The sequence below is a fragment of the Rhinolophus ferrumequinum genome, chromosome 22 (assembly GCF_004115265.2).
Source record: "Rhinolophus ferrumequinum isolate MPI-CBG mRhiFer1 chromosome 22, mRhiFer1_v1.p, whole genome shotgun sequence".
Taxonomy (NCBI): domain Eukaryota; kingdom Metazoa; phylum Chordata; class Mammalia; order Chiroptera; family Rhinolophidae; genus Rhinolophus; species Rhinolophus ferrumequinum.
In genome coordinates this window covers 27,504,993-27,524,734 of record NC_046305.1, presented here as the reverse complement: position 1 = coordinate 27,524,734, position 19,742 = coordinate 27,504,993, and the positions used below count along the sequence as shown (strand labels likewise).

The 19,742-nt window shown below is 51.3% G+C and overlaps 1 protein-coding gene across 1 annotated transcript; it reads left to right on the top strand.

The window, feature by feature from the left end:
* The first annotated feature begins 215 nt into the window (after positions 1 to 215).
* Positions 216 to 18,193, top strand: OPTC (opticin). Its single transcript, XM_033093435.1, has 5 exons — positions 216 to 446; positions 1,185 to 1,320; positions 2,850 to 2,974; positions 4,238 to 4,489; positions 18,167 to 18,193. Exons 1-5 carry the CDS (start codon positions 216 to 218, stop codon positions 18,191 to 18,193), a joined length of 771 nt encoding a protein of 256 aa, XP_032949326.1.
* The last annotated feature ends 1,549 nt before the right edge of the window (positions 18,194 to 19,742 follow it).

The following is a 19,742-nucleotide window of genomic DNA, read 5'->3' as shown; positions in this document are numbered from 1 at the left end:
AGCCTGTGGGAGGCTTGCACATGTCATGAAGGCACTGAGTGTGATGAAGCTATACGAGTAAGAGTCTGCAAGTGTCCTGGTGGGAAGTGCACTGAGTTTGTGAGCCATTCACACAAAGCTCAAGAGATCCTGGTTCCTCAGATGGCTGCCCTTCCTTTTACTCACTCTCCAGGACTGGATGCCATTCTTATCCCACCCCCACCCCCCAGGACCCCATGAATTTCCCAGCTTCCCTGAGCCTGCTGGCCCTGGTACTGCAAGAGGCAGGGCCAGCTTTTTGCCCAAAGAAGAAAAAGAAGAGGAGCAAAGAGCAGCTACACAGGGAAGGAGGTTCTAACGCAGTTCTGCGTCTGGGAAATTATTCCCTGAACATGGATAACTATAATGAGGTCATTGACCTGAGCAACTGTGAGGAGCTCACAGACTGTGGGGACCAGGTCCCCGAGGTGAGCACACAGAGCACAGTGGCTGCAGTCCTGCAAGAGACTGGGCAGGGGCCTGGTCCCTCTCATGCTCTGTAGCGGCAAGTGTCTCAAACCCCCATCTCTTTCTCTAGGGGATAGAAATTCTTGTCCCTCCATAGGAACTTGTCACTCAGATAACACTAAGGAACAGGACAACAAATCTTCAATTTCTTTCTCCATTTGTAGCAAAGTTGGTGGACTTCCCTTAGAAGTCATACATCCCTCCCCCTGCCTTCAAGGAACACCATAAACCATATCTCACTGGGACATCAGTGATATCCACATATTCTCCCTAGAAAAAGAAATGCCACAACACAACCCTCTTCAGTCTGAAGTTCTTTCTCAGCCCCTCCTGGCCTTTGCAAAGGCTGATCTGAAGTCTGTACTTGCTTGACGTGTGGCTTGGTCAGTGCGGAGCAAGGGGAAGAGCTCTAGGAGGAAAACCTGGAACTGCGGATTCCAACTGCCACCAGCTTGACCACCAGCAGGCTCCTTGGTCCCAGTCCCTCCCATCTCTGGACCTCAGTTTCCTTATCTGTGAAATGAAGCTATTGCACCAGATGCTAAGAAGTTCCCTTCCTTGTTCACTCCTTCTGTTGTCCTTCCCTCCTTCTCCACAGTGACTCTCAGCAAGTTTGAAATTGGTCACTGAGTTCCCAGAGTCCCAAGTTAAGTCCCTCTCAGGCAAAAGCTGGCTTAAACTGTGTGCTATGTCTCCAGGTTAAAGGGACCAGCTTGGCTCCTCCAAACAGGATCAGCTCCACTGAGAGCACTATGGCTCTAAGGACACCCTCTTCCAACCCCACAGTGACCAGACCTACTATGTGGGGCCTGCTGGCTTCCCTGACCAGCCACAGCAAGTGTACAGTCAGTCACAGGTCAATAGCTATGGGTCGTAGGCCACACAAGCATGACCCAACACCAGGGCTACCAAAGTGGAGTACGCTCAGGGCTATGGAGTGGAGGGTGAGGTAGAGGAAAGGAAACAGCCACGGGAATAACAGAAAAAAGAAAACAAATCAAAGGGAGAGTTGGCTATCCCTAATGCTTCTGCCTGAATGCACAAATTGGATAGGAAGCCAAGAAGTGCCAGAACCCTGCTATGCCTAGCAAACCCACCCTATCTGATTGAACAGTGGCACTGGGGGAGGAGGCTGACTAATAATTAGATTAGAGAAAATTCAAAGCCTGTAGAGAAAAATAAATAACTTTGTGACTCTCGTTCAGCCTGGGGCACATGAAACAGTCATATTGCTTTTCAGCTTTTAATTCCCTCCTGAGCGACTCCTTTCCCCTCCCTGGTGCCCTCCTGGAGCCTGGGATGCTAACATATCTGGCGGTAAAGGGCTGGCATTCCGTTGGGGGTCAGAACAGAGGTGGAGGAAGGATGCAGTCAATTCTCAGCCTGTCCTCATCTTGAAATGTTTGTGTTGGGTGGGTCTAGGTTATTGGGACCTCAGCCAGGAACCCATGACCTCTCAGAGCTATAAAATACCAGCCTCAAAGGGACCATAGGGCCTAAACTGGGACCTGCCATTCAAGGCCTTGGAACAAGAAGGGTGCTGGGGTCCTCTCTGCAACACCTATACAGCTGTCACTGCTGGTGAGAAGAGCTGCCTCTTAATCTTCGGGTTGTGTCACTGCTGACAGAGTCCCTCTGGACTTGGACTAGCAATGGTCTCCAGTAATCGCTGTCCCTTGTAATAGCGAGGGATGGAAACTGCCTACACTGTTAGGTCTCCTCAACTTTTTAAAGCCAGTCTGAGTTCAATGGTCTGGCCTAAATCTCATGACCACTGGCCATGGACTGAGAACAGCGGAGGGCTGTTTCCCAATGGAAAACTGGGATGCTGGCCGTGTAATAAAGGGAAATGAATTCTGGGAAGTCATCATCCACTTCACTTTGGCTCTATTATGCTTCTGGGAGCCATACAGAACGTGTCTAACTTCTTGCCCACAAGGCATCTAGCAGAGCCAGCGACCATTGACCCTTCCATTTAATTCTGGCTTTATTTCATCTTCACAGTACCTTGTGGGACCCGAAAGGAAGCCTATGGAAAGGAGACTGATGGATGTCCTAGAAACACTTACATAGGCCCTGGGAAAGCTACGTAGGACCAGGGTCTGATGAGAGCACTAATAATTTTGGGCTGGGTAGTAACTGAGGATGGATCTGCTTCTCTCAGGTCAAAGACTGAGCGTGAGGCAGGGAGCCGCCAACAACACTGCTTGGGTGCACTGTGACAGTCAGTGGTGGGCAGCAACCCAAGAGGACACAGTAAGCCCTGGCTCAGACACTCCCTGAGGAGAGGGCAATTGGTCCCAGAGGCTGAAGGAAGTCTGACCAGGGGAGTCTCCCTTTGTTCTGTCTTCCCCCTGGGCCAGGCCTGCCCACCTGTCTGGTCCGTGTGTACCTTGGTTCCTCTGTGTACTGCGATAATGCTGACTTAAAGAGAATGCCCTGTCTTCCCCAGACAACTGCTTACCTGTATGCCTGCTCGTCATGCAGGGTCTCAGCTCCCGCTCCCCACATAAGAACGCAGGATGTGGTGAGGCCAAAAAAGAACAACAATGGAGCCATAGATAGGGGAGTCATACCACTATATTCTTAATGGCGGCTGGTCGAGACACAAAAGCAAACATCCGCCAGTATCCCAATGAGGGATCTTCCTGGACCCGTCTCGCTGGCAGCCGGGTGAGACACAGGAGCTAGGATCCACACAATCCGCCATCCGCCATCCACGCTTGCTAACCCCACTTGCTAGCCGCAGAATCAGCCATCCGTTTCTCTGCCAAGCAACAACCCCCTAGCATGGCCACTGCAGTTATATTAGTGGCCAATGGTTACCTAGCCACAGTGGATGGCCGTCTACTACCTGAGCCAGCACCTTTCCACGTGAGGTCGAGAGCCTGGAAACTGCTCTCTGGGACTCTGTCCCCACACTGCTTCAACTGCATCCGCCATAACTGGGCTGGAGGCTTCAAAGGGCTGAGTATGTAAGGATGGCAAGAGAGGAGGGTGGGCGGGTGGCAGAGGGAATCCCTGGGGTCGTCTCCCTCTCCACTCAGCCCTGTGTGACAGTCACCACACACAGTGCCCCATCTGTGTTAGCCTTTCCCTGTCAGCTTTCAGTCACTCTAGGCATCAAATGGATATAGCCCCAAGTCTCTCTAATTCCTTTCCTTAAAGATTTTAGATGCAGAAGTGATCTGTTCTCATTTGTTCTCCCCAAAGCTGGCAAGCTGGAAAGGGGAAGATATGATTAAGCCTACATTTTTGGGTTGTCCCAGCAACTGTAGCTCTGTGCCCTCTTGGCCTCTAGACAAGATCAAGTTAAATCTACTCTGCATGGCACTGATGCTGTTCAAGTGGTTGTTGTTTGTTCGTTTGTTCTGCTCCTTTCTGCCTTATACCTGCCTAAGATAGGAGATTTGGGTTCCAATCCAGATTCTACCACAAGTTACCACAGCCTTCTGGGCTTCAGTGTCCTTTTGTGTAAATTAGTGGTGGCGGATGGAGGTGGAATGGAATTGATTTCTGGCCTGTTGTGTCTTGCCCTTGAAAAGTTTCTTCCAAAAACGATCCAAGGTGGACAACCACCACATAGGACAGAACTCCAGGGAAAGGTGTCACAGAATCTGAGGGCTTTTCCAGGAAGTCTTGGTTTATAACATTATTTCTTCTGGTGTGGACCCGGTGCAGATGGAGAACTGGCTGACATTCCTTATCTTGAGAGGGTGGGAGCAGGGTATGGCAGCTCCCACAAGGACAGGAAAAGATGGAGTGTCCTGTGTCCCTCTGTTCTCCCTCACACCACTCGGTGAAACTGAAAAGGACTGACCTCTTCAGAAATTTTATTTCCTCCGTCGATAATTACGCCCTCCATGTGCTGCCTGCTCTGCAGGACCTGATTCTCCCAGGGAACCAGCTGACAGCTCCGCCCAGGCTGCGTATGGGCATCGAGGTCCTGGCCGTCCACCTAGATGAGCTCCAGAGCTCGGGGATACAGGCTGGGGCCTTCAGGGTGAGCCAGGGCCTTCAGTCCACCATCAGCCACCTGCCACCCATGCCTGCAACTACACACACACACACCTTGCCCTCATGGGGTACCCCTGCTCCAACACTGTTCTGGGGTCTGAAAACCAAACCCATTTTTAAAATTTGTTTTGTTAAAGGTTCTTTTTGTTGCAAGAACTCAGGAAAAGTTCTGACTCAGGAAAAGTGTGTTTATAACACGCCATCCCAAGAACCTCCATGAGAGAACACTCAGGCCTCTTGGGCTGTTACTGGGAATGGGGGGTGGACAGGCTCAGAAACCAAGGTCTATGACTCTCCATCTCTGTCTTGGGGACACATGGTCGGTTGGCTTCTTTCTGTGCATCTGTTCTGTTCACCTCTCTGCATACCAGCATTCTTGGCACACACAGCTTCTGCTCCCCCGAAACTGTGGCTTACACAGGACTTGCAGTAGTGCTGGCTTCCACCCTAACTCTACAACTCCTTTTATTTCCAAATTCCACCACTAACTGACTATTGTTTTTCTATTATCAAATTCTCAAAAGAGACTATCTGCGTGGACATTGGTTGGCCCGTTTTGATAGGAAGGGCTAACATATGGCATTAGCGTGGCCCCCTGCAGCCCCTGACTCCCCAAGGCTAGGAAGATTCCAGGGGTCAGTTCCTGTGAAGAAATGAAGAGGGGTGCAGACAACATTGATACCCAACTCTGTCACACATGCATACTCAGTTTGCCTCATGTGTGCCTGTGGCTCTCATTCTGCTGGTCTGGATATTTTCTGAACATGCTCTTCACCACCGCTCCAGATTTAGCATTTGGAGACTACTTACTTGGGTAAATCCCTTCTGATAGCAGAGGTTGAGGCTGGGCTGAGATGTCGCCTTGTCTTCCCTCCCTCCCCATCTCCCACTCTTCCCCACCTGTTATTAACAGCTGACAACTCCTGCACACTCCCCCAATGGCAGCAGCTTTCCTTCTGCTACCCATTTCAAACACGGGTAGTTTGAAATGGGCCATGGTGGAAATATTTATACCATGGAAATCAGTAAATGCTACACATTGGGATTTTTTTTTTTAACTAAAGTTTATTGGGGTGACAATTGTTAGTAAAGTTACATGGGTTTCAGATGTACAATTCTGTAATACATCATCTATATATCACATTGTGTGTTCACCACCCAGAGTCAGTTCTCTTTCCAAGAAATTATGAACCAAGAATAATATATCCAGCAGAGATATCCTTTAGATATGAAGGAGGAATAAAGACCTTTCCAAACATACAGAAGCTGAGGGAATTTTCTAACATACGACCTGCACTACAAGAAAAGGGATTTTTTTTAAAAAGAGCTGGTTGTTAAGCATTTGCCAGCACTCCACTGAGGGGAAAAAATAGTTATTTAAACTAACCCTTCCCCTAGCCCCAGACACACACACCCCCCTCACTGGGGGTGGCAGGGAGAGTCTGGGGCTAGGGGAAGGGTGGGGTTTCTGTGGGGCTTTCTTAAATTTCTTGTTCTTCCTAAGCCACGGCTTCCTGTTAGATTTGGAGGGAGCCAGTCATAAGAATGGAGAACTGACATGACTCTTCATCTGGATGCCCTCCTTGTAGTGCTTACCTGTTTCTGGCTCACTGGCCAGCCTCTGAACAGGGCTCTGCCAGCCGGTTCCCAGACACCGGGGTATCCATTCTTCCCATGCGCTCTCTTCCATGTTTAACCACCAGAGGACAGCCTTGCGCAAAGATAAATAAATGGTAGAGCAGTTACATGCAACCTACTTGGATCCTGGGCGGGGCCTGCTGTGCTGGGAGGATGGGATGAAGGGCAACTGCTCTAGCCATTGAATTATAATGGGAGGGGACATGTCACCCTTCTCTGGCTTCTTATAAGGGGATGTTGAGCAAGGGAGATGTAATAGATGAGCCCGTGATGTCAGGTGTTGACTGAGGTAGGCAATTCATTTCCTCATTCGGCAAGGATTTTATTGAGTACTCCGACATGTTCCAGGCAGTGTGTTACATGCTGGTGATAAGACAATGAGTAACAGACATACTTTTTTTCCTCATGGAGCTTAGAGTCTGGTGTGGAAGACACGTGTTAAACAATGACACAAATAACCACACTACTATACTCATGATAAATGCTATAGAAGGAATATGCAGAATGCCATGAGAGCTTACAAGAGGGGACCCAGTCTAGCGGTCCAGGACATCTCGAAGAATCGATGTCTAAGCTGAAACCTAAAGGAGTAGGAGTCAGCCAGGACCTCGGTTGCCAGGGCAACCACTCAAGGTCCCAGGTGATTTCTGAGTCTGGACAGAACCAGGTGTGTCTCACTCACATGGGAGGGCACCCACTCATCTGCCTCCCCTGCTTCTGTCTGGCACGTTTCTGTGCACTTTGGATCCTAAGGATAGTCTTGTAAGCAAACAAGTCAGGGATTAGTCACATTCCTCAAAAGAAGAAATCAAGAACTAGAGAAGATTAAGCACTTCCCCCAACTCTCACATGGCTGACCGGCTGACTGAGGCTTGAACCAAGACTCAGCACACAGACTGCAAACTGGGAGTGGGAAGTCTCAGAGATGGTAAGAAGTGCTCTTGTGTGATTGCTCTGGTGCCCACCCTCTCTCCTAGAGATCCAAGGATTCCAGGACCCCTGGCCCAAGGGAGACTGGGAGGGCAGGGAGCCAATAGCTCCTTGTCTTTCAGAACAGTAGACTTTCAGGACAGTGAAGTTCTGGCCTGTTCTCTTCCTCTTACTATCTTCCAAGGAGCTTGTTACAGCAGGAGCCCTGTCTCTCTCTCTCTCTCTCTCTCTCTCTCTCTCTCTCTCTCTCTCTCTCTCTCTCATCCACTAGTCCTATTCTCTTCCATATCTTGCTTTATTAGATTACAGCAAGGTCTAGGCACACAACAGCTGAAAGCCTCAATATCCCTGACAGCAAGAAACCCTGCCTTGAAATAATCCAGTGGAAAAAACAGAAAGGGAATTCTCCAGAACTGAGGCTCCTGGATGCTAGAAGCCACATCACACCCCCATACCCTAGGGTTAATCTGTGCAGAGTGCAGAAAGTCATCTGACCCCTGCTCTACTGTGGGAGAATGGGACTAACAATTCCTGGACTCTTGGAATTTGCCAGACCCTGTAACAGAAGCTTGTATTCAAATCAACTCATTTAAGCCCAACAAGAGCCCTACATAGTAGGGACGTTTATCTCCATACTGCAGGTGAGGAACAGACTTATGAAAGGGCAGAGACCCAAATTTACACAGCTGGTAAGTGACAGACCCAAGATTCAAACCCAGGTCCGAAGTCCTGTTCAGAGCACAGGTCCATAGTCCTGTTCTTACACTGCACTTCAATGTAGGCCCTTCTTTCCAGGCCAGTCAAAGGAAGAAAGCTCCCGACAGTTTTCTGCCCAAGGCCCTGGCTGCTCCACTGGGTGGGATTTCCCCTAGAGCCAGCTGCCTGTGCAGCTGTCTCCTAATTCCCCTTCTGGGTTAGGGAAGCCTGAGGAATAGAAAGAAGGCCTCACTGAAGAAATTCTAAAGACAGCATCTGTCCCTTGGCTTCTCCTGTGATCCAGAGAATTCTCAGGAACCTACCTAAAGGAGTCCAGGTTGGGGACCTGGCCAGCGCAGCAGAAAGCACCTCTTTATCCAGAGTGAGGTCCTCTGTCCTGTAGAATGGTAAAGATGTGAGCCAGCCCTGAGAAAAAAAGGGAGAGCACAGAGAAGGGGACCTCAGGGTCCAGTCAGACACTGTGGGTACCTTACTGCTGACACCCCGATTCTCCCAGCTTCACTCATCCAGGTCTACCTGTCCTCCACCTTGGCAATTTTGGTGACTTTTGCAACTTTGGAAGGGCCCTTGCTCCAGGGTGGTTCCCTGGTGGCTGTCCTCCAGCCCTGAGGGAAGGAGCACTCCCAACTCTGTAGCACTTGGCCTTCGGGATGGTTCCACCTCCTGGCAAGTCGCCCTGAACTGTTCTGTGAGTGTCAGGGGAGGAAGAGACCAGCATGAGTTTGCAGTGACTGCCCATCCCCGACTCCACAGCAAGACCCAGGACCAGGACTAGAGGAGGCTGGGAAGGTGGGAGGAGCTGAAGAGGGGCTGGAGCTAAATCCCTTCAGGAGCCAAGGGTGCTTTCTCACCCTGTTCTTGCCTAGACTTCCTTCCTGCTTCCTTTCCTCTTTAGCCTCCTCCCTGAGTAAAAATCTCTAAGGCTTCTGCTGTAAGGTTCACTTCACAGACCTCTTTTACATATGGGATGGACTTTATAATCCCCACGATTCTGTGAGGAAGACATTATTATCCCTACTTTAGAGACAGAACATGGAGGCTAAGTGATTCATTCAAGAGAAAGACAACTGTTTAACATACAGAAAAACAGAAGAGGAGAGGGACAGCCATCATTTTGGGGGTAATTCCTGCAGGAGAAATGGGAAATCCCATCCCCTACTGAGGGAGCAATGGATTACCTCCCCTACCCTCTATGCCCCAACCAACAGCTCTTTGAAAAGCAAGGAGTGAGGACCATCTCTCAGGCTGGAGAAAAGGGCTCCTCAGACCTGCATCCTGACAGAGTACACGAGTCAATGAGGTGATGGTGGGTTCTGTGGATCTTGGCTCAGGAAAACCCCAGAACTCAAGGACACACTGCCCCCCATCTCTGCCCCCATCCCAGCAGGCATGTGCAGCCCAGTACCCACATGCCCATGTCTGTGTCCTTCTTGCTTCAGCTAGAAGGAGGGAGGCAGACAGACAGGAGGTAGACTCAGCTCTGCCCTCCCTCCACTGTCTGGATCCCTCTCAGCTCTCTCCTCCTCCTTGCCTGCCCCTCCCCTCACCCCCACACTAAACACCAGCTCAATTTTGCCTCTCCTTTCAAGGTCATCTCTCTGTTTCTCCGGCTGAGCTGGCTTCATATCCCCAGCAACTGCCACCTCACCATCTCGCACGCCTCCCTCCTGTGGTTCTGCCAGCTTGACAGAGCATCTCCATCTGGAGGGAGGATGTGGCTTTTCCCCACTGCTCCCGTGTCTTCCTTCTCCTGCAGGGGTGAAAAAGCAGTCGAGGGACCACCTCCTTCCTGAGCCACTGCAGTACATTCCCCAAACTCAGGCCTTATTCATGTCTTTAGACCAGCCTCTCCATCCCTCCTAGGAGTTGCCAGACCTGTGACCCTGGACACACATGTGCACACACTCCTGAATGTGCCCACAGAACACGCTACATCTGCTCTCCCTTCTCTCCTCCCCCTGTAATCCTGCTGTCTCCCGGCACTAGAGAAGATAGCTGTTAACCTTCTCCTGTCACCGCTGGTCCTAGCCTGTCTTCCGGAATCCTGGTCTCCGGTGTGTGTCTAACACACGGTTTATACATAGGAAGAAGTCCAAGGCTTTCATGCTGTGGCCACCTGCAATGGCACTGTGGTGCAAGGGAGCAAGCACTGAGTGAGAGTCCAGAGCCCTGACTCACTGCGTGACTGTGGCAAGTCGTGTCAATGCTTTGTTTTGTCCGTCTTCCCCTTGGAGCTCCCACAGCCTAATTCTGTTGCTGGAATCATATCCAAGCCCGAAGGGCATGGTGTCCATGCCCATCCCCATTCCACATCTAATCTAAGAACAAAGACAGACCCTCCCCACTGTTCCCTGGAGCACAGACCAGCGTAGACAAAGAGATACTTAGTGGTGAAGGGGGACAAATGTAGGCAAGGACGGAGAATACAGATACACAGAGCATATCTAGTCTCCTAACTCAAGTTTCTGATTCCAAATAAACTGCACCTTGACCTAAACTGCACCTTGAGCTGCAGGCTTTCCTGAGCCCCCTTGAGTCCCTGCAGAAGAGAGACCAATCCAAGGTCTCCTCCCACTTGGGCGCAGGAACCTGCGACAGGGACACCCATCCTGACCCATCTTGACAGGAAAGGCAATGACTCTTGAATCACACATTACCCGTGATTGACATACCCCATTGAAGTGCAGTCTCAGGAGAGGTGCTGCCTCCCCCAGACAGACCCGCCATGCCAGGACAGGCTCCTAGAGCCCAGCCCCTAAGGCAGCAGCACCTCTCTGGAGGCCCTAAGAAATCCCCATGGAGCCATGTGCTTGGACACAGGCAGGATGGCAGGCGAGCCTCTGGCCTTTGGGGGAAGTGCTGGAGGAGGGGGCTGTGGGAAATGGGATGGGCAGAGGAGAAGTGGGACCACTGAGTGCCTGAGGTCTTGGGGTCTGTGTAATTGTGGAAAATACCAGGCCAGAAAGATGCAAACAGACCCCATGTTGGAAATGTTCTGTGAAGTCAGAAGACGTTGAGCAGTTACACAGATGTTTCAAGCTAAAGCACCCTGCAGCAGAGAGAGAAAAAATGTACTTTTCAGAGATTCGAGTCTTTCGTATCATTTATATACTTGGGTTAAAATCAGCTTACCAATGTAGATGCTTTCCCTTTGAACAAGTCAGTCTGAAAATCGGGTCCTTTTTAAAGTCAGCAGATCAGGACATCATCCCTGCAGAGATTATGGGAAGGTAGAGGAAGATGGGAAGCTGGCAGAAATTCAATACTCTGAAGGCCCCAAGATTCCTCAAGGTCCTTCGCTTAAAGCTCCCGTGTCCAGGCAAGCCTTCAGCTAGTGCAGAAAGTGATTTCCCTGGCTTTAAGTAAGAACCAGAGGTCCAGGCTGCAGAAAGCTACAAAGCCACCATTTGCAGGACACTGTGCCAGGCCTTGTGCTAGCCCTTTGCATTGTATGCATTATCATATTTAATTCCTGTAGTAATTCATTGAGATGAGCACTGCCCCAATTTTATAGAATTCAGGTTCAGTTCTTTGTTCAAGGTCATGCAGCAAGTAAGAGACAGAATGGAAATTCAGACTTGGCCTGACTGCAAAGCCTTCCACCCTTTTGGATTGGTGCTGAGAGTCTGATGCACTGGATGAATCACGTACCACTTCTCACTTCCTATAGGAGCCTTGCACATAGAATCACCCCATGAACACCATGCTGGGCAGCTCCACGCACTGCGTGAGGGGGAGTCCAGCCACTACAGAAACCTCACCAAAGTGGCCCCTTTTTTGCTCCTTCCCTCTCCTAACATCCCCAAATGGTGGCTCCACACACCTGGATTTCTTCTCCCAGCCTTTCCACCCTAGATCTCCCTTCCCACACACTTCCTCCCCTTCCTATCTATTGTCTCTGAGCCCAACTTCTTGGCTTTCAAGCTCCTATTCACCAATTTCTTTCCGCTTCTTTCACCCTGGGTACAATAGGTTCATTCCCACTTGTTGGTAAACAGAATCCCAACAAGAGGTGTTCCAGGCCAGTTTTGTGATCCCCAGGGAGCTTCTGGTGGTATAGTCTCTTGCTAATGGGACAGAACTCCTGGAAAAGTGGCCTGGCCTAACTCTGCCCTGCCCCATTCTTGCACTGCACCTCGGGGCAAGGGCACTGTGCCAGCGTACTGCCTCTGTCCTTCTTGGAACCCAGGAGGTGCTCACTCGTCTCCTGCCTGGAATACTGGAAAAGGAATGGGAAAAGAAAAGTGTGTGTGTGTGTGTGTGTGTGTGTGTGTGTGTGTGTGTGTGCTGCCATCACCCAGCAAGTTCCCACCACCCCTTGCCCAGGGTGAGGTCTGGTTTGTGGGTGTGTGGTGTTTTCCAAGTCACCTCGAGGACAGCCTGCGAAGTAGCCATAATGAACAAGGCAGTGACTGAGCACATGGCCCCGACAGAGCAGGCAGCACAGCTCCTCCATCACGGAGCCACACAGGGATCCCCTGATTCTTCACCCAGAGATCCCCAGTCTTTATGTAGAGCCTCAGCCTGTTATCTGAGCAGGGCAGTGAGGCAAGCCTGAGTCGGCAACACCCCGTCTATAAAGAGATTCACATGGATCCAGGCTTTGCCTCAGTCTTAACCATCTCCCATGTCCCTCACTGATTCTTTGAATAATAACTCCTTACATGTCAAGCGCCAGGGGCATCATAATAAATAAAGACAGAAAAGGTCCCTGCTCTCAGTGGGGGAGACAGGCACTAATGGAATAAACAGAAAACAATGGCAGATAAATAATATAATCCAGACAGATGCCAGAACACAACAAAACGAGGCAATGTAGCAGAGACTGGTGGTGCAGACGCAGTGAAATTAGAAAAGGTAGTCAAAGAAGGCTTCCCAGAGGTGGTGACAGCTGCACTGCCATCTTCATGACAAGAAGGCAGCCATGCAAAATGTGAGGAGAACACTTTCCAGGCAGAGAGAAGAGAAGGACTGATAACCCCTGAGCAGAAATGAGAATCACAAGTTTGAGGAGTGGAGGGGAGGCTGTGAGAACAGCCAAAGTGGGTGTGAGGTGGGGTCACAGGCCGTGGGCCTCAGCATGACAGCCGGTAAGTTTTAAGAAGGAGGAGAAGGAAGTGTGAGTCACGAACTGGAGGGTGACAGTGACCAGAGCCAGTATAACCTTTAAGGAAGAAGGGTCTGCTGCTTGGTTACCAGGCGTGGGTGGGGTAATATGGGGAAATGGGGAAATGCAGTGGAGGAAGAAAAGATGCCAGGAACTGGGGGAGGAAATAAGGGTCTGAGAGCAGGAAATCTTATAGGGCTGGAGCTTAAGAGGGAGGGGGACATGAGCAGCTGTTGGGAGCTGTGGCACTAGAGACAGAGCATTTTAAGGAAGTCTGAATGGGTTTCATGTGCTGTAATTTCCCTTTGGTCATCCCCTGAAGAAGACTTTGCGTTAAGAGCTTCACTATGTCTCAAAGCTTCTAAAGTTAGATGTTGATTCCTTCTGGACATGTCTCTAGCTTGAGAGGCCTCAGGAGAAGCAGAGGCCCCTGTGCTGAGTACACTGTTGAGATTGGAGCACAGGTAAAAAGGGTCCCTGCTCAGGCATTCACCTGCTGTGTGGCCTCAGGCAAGCTACTTGTCTTGTCTGTTCCCTTCCTCTGGCCATGAGAAGATTGGATTAGATGATCAACAAAGTGCAAACAGTCTGGGACTCCAAGATGCCACATGTCTTTCTTTTCTTAACAGAGATGTTTTACAGACCAGCTATTGATCCTCAGAGCAAGCCAGCGTCCACCTATCCCCAGGAAGGGTGGTACAGGTCACCTTAGCGCCAAGAGAGGATAGTCATAAGGGCATGCCCACTCACTTTTGACACCTGCACACTGCTCAGGCTCAGCCACCTCCAAGGAACTACCCCTCCCATATCGACAGGACTCCCAGAAGCTTCCAGAAGCTGCCATCTTTTGATGCCAGCACTGGGCTGAATGCAGTCCCCAGCAAAGTAGAAATAAAGGACCCAGTGACCATGTCAACATCTCCCCAAGGAAGGAGTCTGTGATCTCAGTGGGGGAAACATCCCCCTGGAGAGTAGAAGAGCCCCTCCGCTTCTAGAGAGGGCCTGGGGTGACCTGTGACCCTGGAGAGACAAGAGTTCAGGGCTTTCTCACCCTGCTGATTCAGGGCCAAGCAGAGACATCTCCTTTGGGGATCTTTCCCTCAAGCTGGGCTACGGAAGCCTGGGATGGCTGCTTTATAGGCTGCCTGCTTTCTCATGCGCAGTAAAATGCTTCCCCACAGAACCTGCTGAGCCTTCCCCCACATTAGTAATCTGCTCACAGAGCAAGAGCTTTCTCCTCCTCTCCTCCCCCGCCTCCTGCCTTTCCTCCCTTCTCTCTCTGTTTCTCTCCACCACCCCTCCTCTGCCTCCACCCCATCCATCAAGAGCCACTGCCTTCTCCTGGGAAGCTGAGAGGGCTTATCACCAAATCAGGCTTTGTCATAAGGAAAACAGGTTTATTTTCCTCACTTTGAGAAGGCGCTGACAGGAGCAGGGTGTTTTGTATATCCAAAGCGCCAGCCCGCCCCCTTCCCTGTGGCTGAATCTGGCACTGATTTTCTCATTGTTCTCAACCACTGCTCCTCTGACCTGCCTCTGAGACCCCAGCCTCTTAACCCTCACCTGTAAGCCTTTGTACACCGGACCCATCAAGTCCAAATCACTTCTTCATTCAGTTCATTTCACTCATTCAGTAATTTGGAGTCTTTTCTTGTATGTGCCAGGGACCCAGGTGCAGGAGGGGAAAGGGGGTACAGATATATGAATAAACCATTAAAATACAAAGCAGTATCTGTGGTGACAGAGGTGGCACAGAGCATCAAGTCTTCTCTGTTGAGGCAGCTATTCAAGGTGGGCAGAGATCAAGGAAGGCAGTTGTATGTAGGCAAAGGCGATGACTCGGGGAACAGGAGACATCGAGCGGAAGGGGAGTTGGAGGGATAAAGGCAGCGGGAGAAAAGGCTCTGGGCCCAGGTTCGCCACCACCAAGTGACCTCTGTGTGAAGGAGTTCATGTGTGGGTAAGGCTGGAGGGGGGTGTGAGCAGAGCGAGCAGAGGCAGTGAATGGTCCTCTGCGGGGTTTCACCTGGGAATCAGAGGGTCAGGTTGGTATTTCAGAAGTTCTGGGAAAGGCGGTTTTGAAAGAGACAAGCCTGGAGTCTGGAGTGTGGGACTGGTTAGGTTGCTGATGCGCAGTGAATTAGGAGAAAGATGTGGGTTCCGAGCGTAGGGGTTGGACGGGAGAAGTGGAGGAGACGTCCAAGGGGCCCATACAGGTAAGAGCTTGCCTCAGTTTCCTGGTGTGGGGCTCTCCAGCAGAGGGGTAGCTGAATCTAGAAGAAGACAAAGGTGAGCACACCTGCACATGGGCAGTGAGAAAGCAGAGATGGGGCAGGGAGAGCACAGGCCTGGGGAATGCCACATGGACGGCAAGCAGAAGGTGAGAGCAGCGATGGGAGAGATCAGCGACTCAGAAGGACAGGAAGGGGTGGAGAGTAAAGAAGGAAGGAGTTGGGTCAGGCCTCACTCAGAGCACAGGGCCCTGGTGCCGTCTTTGCCAGCAGTCTGGGCTCACTACTTCCTCTGCTCTCATCTCCAGGTCTTCCAGGAGGCGAGCCGCTCACTCCTCATTCTGCCACCCCACCTCAGTCACGGTCACCTCCAGATACTGAGCACCAGTTGGCAGTCCAGCCTTCTAGCAAGCTCCAGTGGATGGAAGAGGCACAGCCCTCTTGCTCAGAACTCCCAAACTAATGGGGGAGGCTGTGTACAAAATCCCTACTCATTAAAAAAAAACAACCAACAAGTAATATCAATAAGGAATAATGTGCAATAAATGCATACCGAAGAAATCGCAGAGAGAAGAGGCCGACTCAGGGAAGGAAGGCAGGGACACCCTCTCTGGCTGTGGAGCACCAGGACCGACTGGGACGTGACGTCCATAATTCACAGCTGATCAATCCTGGAGGGCCTGACGCTCTGACCCCTGTGAAAACCGCTCTCTTCTCTGACAGCTGAGCCCTTCTCCTTGGAGACCCAGGGCCAGGAGGTTTCTCTGCGAGATGTACTCTGGTGCCTGCAGCCAAGATGATGGATGAGCAGGCAAGAGCTGCTCAGGGCCACAGAGGCCAATGGGGCTGAGCAGGGAGAGAAATATGATGTCAAAGCAGCTCAGAAACATGAGAGATGCTCAGGGGCTGGATGCGGGCGGCAGGGACCGGGGTCCCTCTCTCAGCCATGTCCATTCACCTGTCTGCCTCTCCAACCAGATCCTAAGTTCTATGACACAAATGATACAGAGAGGTTGGGGACAGCTGAGAGTCTGGTATAGAAAGGTGAAAGATCAAGTGTTGAAAGGATCATCTCTTCCCTTTCTTCAGGCCCATAAATATGGAAAACTCTTGGGGTACACTGAAGAGTGGCTTACCCAGCAGGCGAGGCCTGTTCACTGCCCCAGTGCCCCGATGCCCCAGAAACAAGCCCAGCCCTGGACTCTCCTGGCATATGTTCAGGCTCCCATTCAACCTCACTCCTTCAGGCACAGGAGATGCTGGGACCAGCTGCTAGCAGAGAAAGAAAACACATTCCTGGGGTCAATCCAGTCAGGACTCCATCCTAGGCACCAAGGTAGAATGGAACTGCAGGCAGCCTCTCCAAGAGCTGAACCTGCCATTTGAGCTGCCTGGCAGGCTGGGCCATCTATGGGTGAGATGGGTTGAGCTTCAGCCTACTTTTCCTTAAGCCCTTGCATTCCATTTGTCCAGGCCTCTGTATCCCTTCCATGTACACACAGGACAGCAAGGATGCCGGCAGTTTACCCCTGGTCCTCCCACCCCATCAGCTGCTAGGTGAAGGAGGATCAAAGAAACAGAAAGTCATGGGAGCCCCCCTTGCAAGCAGCTAATGTGATAAGATGCTGGGCCCTGGAGGAGGGGGTTCTGGGGCTGGAACAGCTGGCATGCCTAGTCTTGCCTGCCCAACAGAAAATGACTGCATTATTGATGAGTAATGGAATTGTCTCTGTTGTTTGGAGATGAGTATGGGCAGTCGAGATTACAGAAGCATCTCTGAGCTGAACATTCCATGCCTCGTGGCTCCCTTCCTCCCAGGCGGGAGACACAGGAGCTCAGGAGGGGAGGTACCTTGGGCTGAGGTCAGCTGGAGGACTGTGTGGAGGAGGCAGCATGTGACTTGGCACTGCCCCTTCTCACTCACGTACACAGCAGCCCGTGGAGGGCACTGCCCACAGAAACTGCTGCTTAAAACAAGCTTCTGCATGGAAGGAACAAGCCTTGCACACAGTCAGGGCACAACACATATTTGTAGAAAGAACAACAGTCTGGTGACAATGAGAGTGTGTTCTGAAGGCAAGAAACAAGAAGGTCCCTCTCCTAGGTGGGCTCGCCTTGGCTGCTCTCTCTTTCTTTCACTTCTTTCTTCAGAGTCACCATCTTCTCCCTGACTCCTCTCCATCTCTACCTGGCACCCCTCCTAATCTCCAGGTAGGCCCCTGTTCAAATCTAGGGTATCCCCTCAGTTCCTGAGGAGAAGAAGAGGGACCATTCCCTGCAACTCTCACACCTGGGACATCACTATCTGCTTTCCCAGCCCACCTCCTTCTGAGGGTCCTGGAGCATCAAGACAGAATGGGTTTCTCAGAAAGCTCCATAGGCAGCCTGCACTGCCTAGCCTCTGCTTGCCCCCTCATGCCCCTCACACTCTCCACCCTGCTCCATGTTCCTCTGTACCCTGTACCTGGAAGACCGAGTCTTAACGCTGCACCAAGCAAGGTCCCTAAACCTCCAGCCTCCAGTGAGGTCAGCTTATAGAGGCCTGGTGTGGGAAGAGGAGTACTGTGTACTCCTCTGGGATGGCCAGAGCTTTGCCAGGCAGCCCTCCCATAGCTCCAGCTCCCTCCAGGCTCTAGAGACCATCTTCCCATGTTTCTTCAGGATGTCTCCCCTCCTTTGCCAGTCCTCTTAACTCTACCCAACTAATGTACACTTCGCCCCTGCTCTCCTTCCTGGTAGGAGTAAATAGGGAGAAAAGACGGCTTCGACTGCAATCCCAAAATAAGGCCTGGTCTGCTTAATTCATGGACATGAACCTGTGTTTGAATCTTAGCTCTGCTACAAGGTGAGTTATTCTTCTTGTACTTTACTTATATCATCTGTAAAATGGGGATGTGACTTCCTGCCAAGGTTGTTATGAGAATTAAACTAAATCATGTACACACAAATAGTACTTATCATTATTTAGCACATAGAGCTTGACAAACAGAAGTGCAATGTGCCCTGAACTCTCCCTCTTTGAGCCCCCTTTGGGGTCCAGCCAGCAGTTCTGGTGACCAAGGTGTAGGGCTGCTCTGGGGCCTCTGAGAGATTGCAGGACAGTTCCTGGATCATGGCTCCCAGACCCTACTCTCCTTAAAGGTTACCTTCCCAGGAGACTTCCACCCTCCCTCTGATGCCACAGGAACAGCCCAGGAGCAGCAGGTGTGTGTGTGTGTGGGGGTAATAATTAACAGACGCTGTGTTGGAATCCCAATTGAGGAGGGCAGGACTGAGAGCAGCCTGCCTCTCGAAACATTTCTGAGTTTCATGGGAGAAGCTCACTGTGATCATTATCACACCAAGATCAAGATCACAATGCTGGTTCCTTTCTTTCCTGTCCTATCCACTTGCTATGACTCATTCACTATGTCTCGGGGTACATTAGGACCTACTGGGGCTATGCGGATCCAAATACATCACTTCTTAGGAGTGGGGAATGGGAACTGAGGCCTGAGACCTCAGGTGACACAGGTGAGGCCAAGCTGACAGCAGCCCTGGCCTGCCTCAAGTCTCCCAGGTACTGCCTGACTCCCAGGACTATCACGTCCCTGCTGCAACTGGAAGCCAGAAGAACACAAATTAGCTACAGAGAGGAAAAGGAAATGCGGAACGAGGACCAATGAACACCCACCGTGTGCTAGATGCTGTATGCCCGCTATCTCATGAGAGCGATACCTTCACCCAGGTGCTACCTCCACTTTACAGAGAAGAAAAACATAAGGCTCAGAAGGGTGGTATGTTTTGCTGCATGGCACTTGTGGGGACAGAGCCAGGAGTGCAGTTTCCAGGCTCTCGGCCTCACAAAGAAAGGTGCTGGCTCAGGTAGTAAATCAGCTAGCCATCAACTGTGGCTAGCTGGCCGTCAGCTGTAACCAGTGAGCCATTGGCCACTAATATAACTGCTGTGGCTACACTGGCAGTGGATAGTGGCTGGCAAGTGTGGGTTGCAGTTAGCACAGTGGATTGCAGTTAGCAAGTGCGGTTGGTTGGCAGAGAAGTGGATGGTGGGTTGCGGATCATGTGGCTCCTGCTTCCTATGTCTCCAACCCAGCCACCAGCGAGAATATAGTGGTATGTCTCCTCTATCTATGGCTCCGTGAGTGTTCCTTTTTGGCCTCACCATGTCCTGCGTTCTTATGTGAGGAGCCGGACCAGAGAGCCCACATGACACCCTGCATGACAAATGGCGCAGCGAGCAGGGTACGGTGCCGGCCAAAGCTCTCCAAAGGGCAGTGGAGCAGTTTGTGCGTATGAACTCTCAGTCTCAGGAAGACCAGGAGGAGCAGCTGCCGGAGAGCTGGACCCCCATGGAGGGCTGGAAAGACGTGGACGGTTCTCCAACCAGCATAGACCGGAGAAAGGAAAGGTCGTTGCAGCCCTGTGGGCTGGGAAATGCTTGCTGAGGCAGCCGGGAGGCGGGACTTGTAGTCCCAGCAGGAAACGCTTGCTGACTCCTCCATGGGACATGTGGGTGAGGACAAGGTCGTCCCTCACTCCCAGGTTGGGAGGACTTGGAGCCCTTTCCCTGCAGAGAGGGCACACGTTGTGGGGCCAGTACACAGCCCTGGCGAATG